General features: G+C 45.7%; 1 protein-coding gene across 1 annotated transcript in view; it reads left to right on the plus strand.

Moving 5' to 3' along the window:
• Positions 1-8,220, plus strand: part of KIAA0319L (KIAA0319 like) — a 31,220-nt gene extending 23,000 nt beyond the window's left edge. Inside the window, exons 16-21 of the mRNA XM_035345468.1 lie at positions 367-526; positions 2,636-2,778; positions 3,484-3,606; positions 4,157-4,247; positions 4,611-4,702; positions 6,491-8,220. Of these exons, the coding sequence (XP_035201359.1) occupies positions 367-526; positions 2,636-2,778; positions 3,484-3,606; positions 4,157-4,247; positions 4,611-4,702; positions 6,491-6,678 (797 nt within the window). The 3' untranslated portion in view covers positions 6,679-8,220. The remainder of the gene's footprint in view (positions 1-366; positions 527-2,635; positions 2,779-3,483; positions 3,607-4,156; positions 4,248-4,610; positions 4,703-6,490) is intronic.
• The last annotated feature ends 1,651 nt before the right edge of the window (positions 8,221-9,871 follow it).

A 9,871-nucleotide genomic window follows, 5' to 3' on the forward strand; every position in this document is an offset into this window, starting at 1 on the left:
GTTCCACATTTGCATACAGTGTATTAGCAAGCCCTCTTTTTCTGGAGACAGTGTATCATAGAATCATATTGTAGATATGATTACACAGTGTACTGTGCTAAGAATGTACTGTAGACACAGCTCAAAAATGTCAAACGTCAGAAGTTCTGGCGGAAATAATCATATTTTTATGTGGTTCTTGGAGGCTGACTCTTGCCATTTCCCATTAGCTGTGAAAGTCATAGACCTGTATCCCTTCCTACAGCAAGATTCTGTACTTCTGTGTTCAAAGCAGAAACATTTTGGAAAGCTAGAAGCCTGACTTGTACCCAGACCATTAATACAGATTTTTAGAACTTCTATTTATCTCATCAACATTCTCACTAGATCCTAGGAAAAATAACCTTGTGGAGATCATTCTGGATGTTAATGTCAGCCAGCTGACTGAGAGGCAGAAGGGGATGTTCATCCGACAAATAGGGGTTCTGCTGGGGGTCCTCGACTCAGACATCACCGTGCAAAAGATCCAGCCATACACTGAGCAAAGGTAGGGTTTGTCTGTGAATGTCTGGGGAATGCTTAAGGGTTTAGTAAGCGAAGGGCTGTTTTCTCTTGGGAAGCAGATCGGATAATCAGAACGTACAAAGATGTTGCTTGAAATTGATATTCCTGCTTGCTTAGGTCAGAGGAGGCATGTTGCCAAGCAGGTCTTGGCTATCTTTTCCATCTGGAGATGGTGCATTGTCCTCAAAGCTTTTCTCTGCTGTTAATGCCTTTGCCCCACAGATCTGTTTATGAGGATTGTGAGGACTGTCTGAAGGAGGTTCTACAACTGATTTATAACTGGACAAATAATGGGGCTTGACAAAGGAGTAGCTTAGTGAGAAGTTGATGCCACACGAGAGCAGTGCACAGTGCTGGTGTAGCAATGCCCTTAGCAGTAGCTTTGCGTGCCAGCTTTGTAGCTTTATATTGGCTTTACTGCCTGCACAACTCAAATGTAAAATGAAACGTTGGAAACCAGTGTAATTGTTGTTTGAACAGAAAACAAAAACTTGGTTTTGGTTGTGATTTAGCTTAAAATAAACTACAGCTGGTCTCTTCTAAACAAGTGGAAATCTGCATACAGGCAGGGCTGTAGGCCAGGGTCCTGTTGCCTGCCTGGACCTGCTCAACTTCATGTAGAGTAACCAGCAAGTCATACAAAGCATGGTTCAGCCCAGCTGGATCCTCTTCATGCTGCTTTGGCATGAAAGTAACTGGTCAAATTCAGCTTTCCACCTCTTATCAAATGGTTAGTCTGAGAAATTCACTATTTTGCAGAAAACTTCAGCAACTAGTTCTGAAATGTCTGTTTAGTACGTATCTCTGTACTAAAAGCAGTCCATCATTACCATAGGTATGTTTGAGGATGCCTGAATGTGAGTTTGAGTGGCATGGCAAGTAAGTTTTCAAGGGCAGGGTGATAATCTGTTGAAATAAGCGCAGTATTACACTTAAAACTACTCCACTTTTACTAAAAATTAAGGTAAATGAAGCACTGAGGAAAAAAAATTGTGACATGCTTAAAATCATGCAGCAAGCCAGAAATAAGTCCGCAGTTATGCTTCAGACTTTCCTGAGTTCAATAATGTATTGATTCCTTCATGCCCGTGTTGCCTGCTGTAGCAGTAAAATCAGAATTCATTGTCCGTGCAAACTTAAAGAGCTCAGAACAGAAGAGCCAGCACTTTCTGTTTTACCTTTCTATCTCTGCCATGACCAGACCAGTTGCCACTGTTCTTCCACTGAAAAAGACAAGTGAGGGATTCTTGTAATTAACACTTCATCTATGTTTATTAAGTAGACAAAAGAGTGGGAAGTGCGATAAAAGAGCAGAGGTTATTTTCTGACAGATGGCTTTAACATCACATTTTTGCCTCAACTATCAAAGTAACTCGTACTTTTTAAGAAGATCTTTTCCCCAGCTGCTGTTGACTCACTCATAAGATCAGTGGTAATAATAAATCTGAAACATTCAGTTATCCCTTTGTGAATCTGAAGGATACCCAGAGCTCTGCAAGGCTTGCAAGCTTAGGGGAACAAGTTCTTCTATTATAAAACTCATGCATTTAAAGATGGAGAGTGCAGCAACCTCTGTACCAGTACTTTTTTTTTTTTTCTGGCTCTAACGCTGCATTCAAAGTAAGCTTTGCAAAAGATTGTAAATCTTCATTATTTTCTCTGTAGTTGGAGCTCTGTGCAGAACAGTTAAATGAGCCTGTGACTTCCATGGGGCATAAGGTCTAAGGATCCCAGAGTGAGGGAGGGGATTATGAAAATGGGAAGACCAGAAAGTTTGAGTAGTTCCAGATTTAGTGTGAACATTCAAAGATCTGCTTGGAGATGTTTGAAACTAGACTTGATAAAACCTTTAGCTAACTAAAGAACAGTCCAGCCCTAGCTTTCAAAGTATGGTTGGATCTGATGTCCTAACAGGACATCTACTTTGTGACCAGGCTTACCATTATTGCTTTCAGGAGGGAGCCACAAGTTTGACTTTCAGGTACATTTGGGATTCTGAGCAAGCCCCTCTAAAGACAGAGAGGGGAGAATGGTTTTGTGCCTGATGTTTGGAGAAGTAGCAGATAATATTTTTTTTTTGTCTGACTTCCAGCACGAAGATGGTGTTTTTTGTACAGAACCAGCCTCCCCATCAGATATTCAAAGGACGTGAGGTAGCCTGGACACTAAAAAATGAATTACGGAAACAGCAGTCAGACTTCCTCATCTTCCGGGCACTAGAAATTAACACAGTCAGTAAGTAAGAGTTGCTGTTGTATGAGCTAACATCTTTTCCCCTTGCCTCAGACATTTGCAAGAATATGGGCCTTCATTTGTGCTAAACACACTTCTGTGTGCATACACACATGCATACTCTGGTAGCTTTTGTGTCTTATTAAATTGGAAGCAGAAAAGCAAGTCCATTAGTCTGCGAATTAATCAATCAGTTATTTACCAGTTGCTTATAGCTAGTCACTATTTATCTTGTTTAACATACAAGTGTTACTTGTAATGTTGCTGGGAAGATGGGAATTCAGAAAATCAAAAGCAGATTGTTACTTTTGAAACTAAAATACAGTGTTAATGGAATACCGCTTTGATTGGCTTTTGAAGGTCACAAAACCATAAGTTCTAAAGTCCAGTTCTGTTTTCATGCTGTGATTCGAGATCACTTTAAAGAATCTGTTTCTTGTAGTCAATCTCACAGACTGGCTTTGAGTTTGAAAGTCAAAACCTTTTTTAAAAACATTTACTTAACAAATACACAAATTCTGAGACTTTTATATCAAAATCATGATCTTACTAGGCAAAATTTTCTTAGCATGTTACGTGTGGTGTGCTATGTTGCTTGTGAAGCAGGAATTTTCTGAATTTTCTGTGATTGGCCACATTGAACTATATTATCCCATTTTTGCCTCACGTGTGAGTCATTTAGTTCACCTTGCTGGTTTCGGTCCCTAGCGTGTCAGCTGAATTGCTCTGAGCACGGCCGCTGTGACTCCTTCACCAAGCGCTGTGTCTGCGACCCGTTCTGGATGGAGAACCTCATCAGGGTGCAGATGGGGGATGGCGAAAGCAACTGTGGTACGTGAAATCTCCCCGGTGTTGTTCACCTTTAGGAAGCAAAACGTGAAGCCCGAGGTATGCTGAGTAACAGGTACCTGCTTTGTCCCCATGTCTCTGACATCGTGCTCGCACAAGGAGATGGTGCCTGTCGTGGTCTCACTGAACTTACCTTTTAGGCAGGAAATATTTGATAGGGAAGTGACTCCTCTTCCGAACCTTTTGGTGAGCGCTCACTAAGAGTTGAGTCCATTCTCGGTGTATAAATCATGCCCCTTTTCTGTAGCCCTGCTATAAGGGATTTCCTGTCACAGGAAAGCAATTTGTGAAAAATAACATGCGTTAAAAAAAGACTTTTGGGAAAGAAAAATACTTGTGCAGTGAATCTGCATGCTGGATCTTAAGTCTTTGGCTTCTGTAGGTGAGTTAGTGATCCCGCCAGTGATAGATCGTAACTTCTGCAAAGGGTCAGGCCTTTCTTTTTTTCTTTCTTGAGAGTAGTCATCTAAAGTGCACACTCAACTGCATGAGTTGCCAAATCGTCTTTATCTCTGCGGTGTTTTGCTTTCAGAGTGGAGCGTGCTGTATGTGATCATTGCATCGTTCCTCATTGTGGTTGCCTTTGGAATCTTATCCTGGATGGTGATCTGCTGTTGCAAGAGGTGGGACTGAGGTCATAACTTTCTCTGTATCCGTGCTTCAGAGCCAAGTAGCTGCATTAGGAGGTGAAAGAGATTCAAACCCATAGTCCCAGCAGGTTGGCTGCTTAGCCCTGTGATGTTAGTTTTTGTCACTTGGTGTTTGAAGTGAAACACTGAAATCCTAAAACTCTGGGTTCAGTTAAGAAGTGAGACTTGGATTAGCCTGTAAACGTGCAACTAAAGCAGTGTTTTTAATGTTTTGCTTTCTGTTATTAACATAATCTGAAATAAGCAAGTACTTTGAAGATCAGTTTTTTTTTTTTCTTCTGGCTTTTTTTAGAAATGAACTGCCTCTTAATTCTTTTTCTTCCTTTTTCTTCTTAGACGAAAAGGAAAATCCAAAAGAAAAAGCAAATATAAGATTTTGGATGCAACGGATCAAGAAAGCCTGGAGTTAAAACCAAATCCCAAAGCAGGTAAAACATAAGAGGGAAGAGCTTAGCATTTCCAGAATGCTGACTAAGAACACTCTTCCTCAGTGGAATTAAAAATCACAGAGTGAAACAAACATGATGTTAGGTACTGACAGACGAGTCTCAGAGGATCTAAGAGCTTGTTTCTGATCAGCAGACAGGGTATTTAGTCATGATCTAAGTCTTTGGTTTAAAAATTGGGACTGAAACTGGTATAGTCCTGATGTTTCCACTTCCTGTCACAAAGTGGATAAATGTAAGCAGTTCAGAGACCGGCCTGATCCATGAAGTCCAATACTGAGTGTTGACTGTGGCTTCTCTTGCTCTGAAGTTTTTCATTTAGTTCTGGTACTCTGTTTCAGTCAGTTTGCTTCTTGTCAGTATGCAATTCCTTGGCAAGGCTTTACAGCTAAGCACGAATTCAGTGTCATTAAGCATTTCACCAATCTGATTGACTTTCCCCGGTAAACAAAGGGACACCAAGCAACGTGAAAATTCTCAGTGGCCTGGAGAGACTGGTGTTCGTTTCTGCCCCAGTATTCTCCCACCCCAAATTACTCATTCTTAAACGTATCCATTTTTGTCCTTGTCACCTTTTGTCACCTGCTGATTGACCAGGAGAGGAATGAGAAGTGGGAGAGTATACACGAAGCACAGCCCCACCAAATGCTGGGCAGTGCTTCAGCTGCTGAAATAGGCATTTCAAGTAAGAGCTTTAGTCCTGTTTCTAAGAGGAGGGGTTGTAGGTAATTAAGGGAGAGGGTTTTGTAGCCATTCTGAATAACTGCCTGTGGAAAATAGTCCCTGGTCCTTGTTTGCTAGAGGAAAATAATTGCTCATGCTCGTATTATCCCATTTAGTGGTGTTCCAAGAAAGTGAACAGAGCCTAACGACAGCATTGGAGGGCATTGTAGTGACAGCTGAGCAGATAATTCCTCTGAGACCTGGGCCATCCCAACTGCATGATACCCTTGGAGAAAAAACGGGTAGATTTCCCTCCCTTTGCACCCAACTCTGCTTTAATCTGACCATCTGTCACCCCACACAGGAGAGCCCCACTGTTAAATAAAGGGCTCATTGTTCTGCAGTCGGTAGCAAATGTGCCTCCACCATTTGCTCTCTGGTAACTAAACTCATCCTGCCTCTTCCAAGGCTGGCTGCTGCCTAAAGTCTTTTTCCCTGCTAGATACATCCAGGGAGCATTCTGATAACAGAGGAGATGTTGCATTTCTCCATTAAGGAAAAGCTAAATTTAAATATTTCCACAGCTGACAATACCAGAAATGTCTCTCTCCTGTCCTTGTGTATTAATCTAAATTCAGCCCATTAATTTATTTCCCTCCCCTTGCAGGAAAGAGGAGTGAGATGAGAGTAGGGAGGGTGGTAAGAATGCAGCAATCTTCTCTTGCACACCTGCGTCTTCTCTTTACCATGGCCGTTGGCCCTCAGAGAGCTTTCTAGACAATGCCCTCAAGCAAGGTCAGGGGGAGAGAGATCCCACGAGTTCTCACAGCCCCTTCTGGTGATGTTATTTGTTTCCCTACCGATTTGTTGTGCTGTGCAGTATCTGGAAATGTCTGCGTGACCTCTGTCACACCCAGGTATCTGAAGCAGGATCGCTTCGTCTTTGGGTTCGACATTTGAGGGAATAGTGACGGACACGGGGAAGTCTGATTAGGCTGCCCCCTTGACGTGGCAGGAATGTGAGACTTAGAGGGGGAATGGAGTTAAACCGTGGTGTTTGACCAGTGTTAAAGGTGGTTTTAACCTGGGAATCTCTCTCCTTTGAAGGTGGCAGACAGAAAGCCCAGGTCCTCAACACTAGCCTGATGCACTCCGAGTCTGAACTGGACAGTGATGAAGCCATCTTCACGTGGCCTGACCGTGAGAAAGGGAAGCTGCTCCGCAGCCAGAACGGCTCCTTGCGCAATGGACAAGTGACGCTCAAACCCAAGAACCAGAGGGAGGAAATCCTATAGCTCCCTTCAGGTGGCCTTTTGCTGGAGCTCCATGGGAAAGAGAAGGCCACTCCCGTCCCTATTCTGCAAGGGCCTTTGGAGGCCAGTTTGGTTAGGACAACAGCTGCTAACTTGTTTCACAGAAAATAACTTTGTTTTTTTTTTTTGCGGGTTTCTTTTCATTCAGTTAAAACTGGTTGTACTTGAATTTGAACTCCAAGGGAAATCAAAGGGAGAAGACAACTGTGAACCACAGATGAAGCATCAGAAAAGACAGAGCTGGCGTCTGGAGTGCGGCAGGACAGAACCACTTGGAGCAACTGTGAATGTGCAGGATCCTCCTAGCCCACCTCAGACTGCAGCAGAGAAACACCTGTGGACTTCCAGGTCACTCGCCTTGGAAGCTTTTTGAAGAAGGAAGGTCAAGGCTGTGCTCTGAGCTCCCTCCCGGCTCCAATAGCCTGCCACAAACTACTTCTGCTGTCAGACAGTTCTGTTTTCTTTTACTCCCACCTTCCCTAATGGTTTAAGCACTATTTTAATTTAGATTTGTCCTTTCACATACACTGGCTGCTTTTGGAGTGTAGAGTAGGAGGAATCTAAACACTATGGTCACAATCCATCAGCTTGCAGGTAGGGGAGAGGGTTTTGTAGCCGTCCTAAATAACTGTTAGGCTTTTCTCACTGGGAGTATTGATGACACAGTGGCTGTTCAGAAGTGGAAAAGCTGACCTGCCTGTGGTAATTAGCTAGGCTGGGAGCCCCCCTCCTGCAGCAAGCTCTCCTGTTGGATACCAGAGCAGGGCTGGGACACTCACCTTTGGTGCACTTGCTTAATGGCTGACTTAGTTCCAAAGCTATGAGGTGTAGTTCAGCAGCATTTTCTGGTGGTCCCTAAGCCCTCCATGAGTCTGGACAACAACTGTATCTCAATTATGAAATGTCACGCGGGTTTTTTTTTTCCTTAAAACTTGCACAACCCAAGCAAACGGGGTTTGGAGTCTTCAGTTCCAAGCAGCTGGCTCTTCCCTCTGGCCAGCAGCTTAGTGGCCTCGTGTCATTACAGCTGAGTAGCCCTGTGTGCTCCCGGTACAGTGTGCAGCACATTTGGTGTCCTGTAGTCAGTGGAAAAGGGAATTCTCGGTACCCAGTGGCACTGCATGGCGAGTGTCAGCAGCCGGTGGCTGTATCTCTCTGCTGCTTGAACTCTGGGAAAGGCCTTGCTGGGAGCCAGGTGCGCGGTGGTCCTTTCCCATACCTGCTTCTTTATCTCACTGTGCTGCTTTCATGAGTTGCACCCCTGTCCTCGGGCAGAAATCAACCTCTTACTGGCATGAAGGATGCCACTGCTCCTCCATGGATGGGTGGGCAGTTTATTGCCTTTCTTTGTGTTTAATTTAAAAACTGGAAACTCGTTTCACTGGCTTTTTTTTTTTGAGCTATGAAAGCCAAAAGGCTTTAACTTCCTCAGTTGTATTTATATTGCTGCACTACTGATTTGTGTTGAGCAAGATGAAGATTAAACACTATTGAATGCGAGGGAATGTCCCCTCGCTGAATGTAGTCGTGGCTGCTGCTAAGTTTATTTTGCTGGGCAATCAGCTGTCTTCCGCAGGCACCAGAGCTGGAGCCAGGCACTCTCCCGAGGAGTCCCGAGTGGGGCAACAGCCTCGTGCCCTCTCGCCTGCACCGGGACGGGGCTTGCCTCCCGCTTGCCTGCGTCACAACCCAGGCCACCCTCCGGTTTGTGTCTGTCTGGCGTGCAGCTGGTGCTCAGCACCAAGCGGCCCCTGCCCGGGCTGCTCGTCCTGCACCCGCTCTCACAACTGCTCCTTCCCGAGGAGGCTGCCTCGGACCACACACGGGGATGGCATGACAGCAGGACGATGCTCCCCTTGCCGTGCCTTAAAGGGTCACAGCCCAGTGCTTGTCTGGAGCCCTCGCTGCAAGCCCGCTCCTGGCCAAACACTTAACTCTTGGGTGACGCCACCCTCTGAGGCATTTCCCTTCATTTGGATGTAAGATGAACAGACTGCAAGAAAAATGAGGTTTGGAAGCTGCAGGGATTAACCAGATGTGGTCCTGGGACCGTGCCTGAAATCGTTCCACGCTGTTGGACTCAGCTGTTTCTGGGCACATGCCTTTCAAGTCTCTTGCTCCTGTCCATCCTGGGGAAATCCCCTCTGCAGCGAGCGAGCGGTGCTTGCAGTGGTTCAGGCATTCCTTGCTGCAGAGATCAGAAACCCTCGCAGGAGGTGCAGTGTGTGCATCCAAGCAAGCCTGGCTTCCTATTACGGAAGAGGGAAGAATTAAAGTCTGTGCAGCTGCTACTCGCCAACACCTTTGTTTAGCCGAGGTTGGCTTTGTTCTTACACTTCACCGTGCAGAAACACCTTCGGGATGAGGTGCTTTAGGCAGCTGCCAGCACTCCCCTGTGCAGGAGAGCCGTTGTCTGCCTCCGTGAAGGTTTTGCAGTGGGCTGTGGCATCCCCTCTGCTCCGAGCCCTTTGGTTAGGACAGGCTTCCCCCCTCCTTGGTTGTTTGTCACCGCCGAGTGCAGGCTGGTGAGGGAGCATAGCTTGAGCTCCCCTTTATAATTCTGGCTCCCCGTTGGTATTCCCTCGCAGTGCAGCACTGCACCGAGAGGCCACCCCTCCCCGAGCCCTCTTCCCCACTCCACGTGTTAACCCTTGGTGCTGCTGAGCATCCCTGTGCAGCGCCACGCCGGCAGCATCGGAGCACGAGGCCCTGCAAAGGACGAGGGGGGACCCTCCCGAGCTGCAGGTGGTGACTTCTGGCACAGGAGACGGGGCAGGCTGCTTCGGTGCACCGTTAACGCAGACCTGCCAAGGTTTGTGCACGTAGAGCCAACGCGTTCAACATCCTTCGCCTCCTTCTCCCCCGTAGCATCGCCGATCTCATCGCTCATTTGTTACCCAAGCACCGTGGTCCCGCTCTGACCTTGCACGGGGAAGGTTTCTGCATTGCTATGCATTTTGATTTCACAATTAGAGACGCTGGCTACAAGTTACCCATGTGTGGAAGTTAAAAGCTGAGACATCTGTTAGATGAACCGTCAGAGTCACTCGATTTTATTTTCTCCTTTAACACAAATGAGCTTCAAACACTTGTGAAGATGTTTGAGGCAAACGTTGCGATCTAGTTTTAAAATAGTTTGCTCTTAAATCTTTTCTCCGTTCCTCCGCGTAGCGGT

This window comes from Oxyura jamaicensis, chromosome 23 (assembly GCF_011077185.1).
Source record: "Oxyura jamaicensis isolate SHBP4307 breed ruddy duck chromosome 23, BPBGC_Ojam_1.0, whole genome shotgun sequence".
In the NCBI taxonomy this organism is placed as follows: Eukaryota; Metazoa; Chordata; class Aves; order Anseriformes; family Anatidae; genus Oxyura; species Oxyura jamaicensis.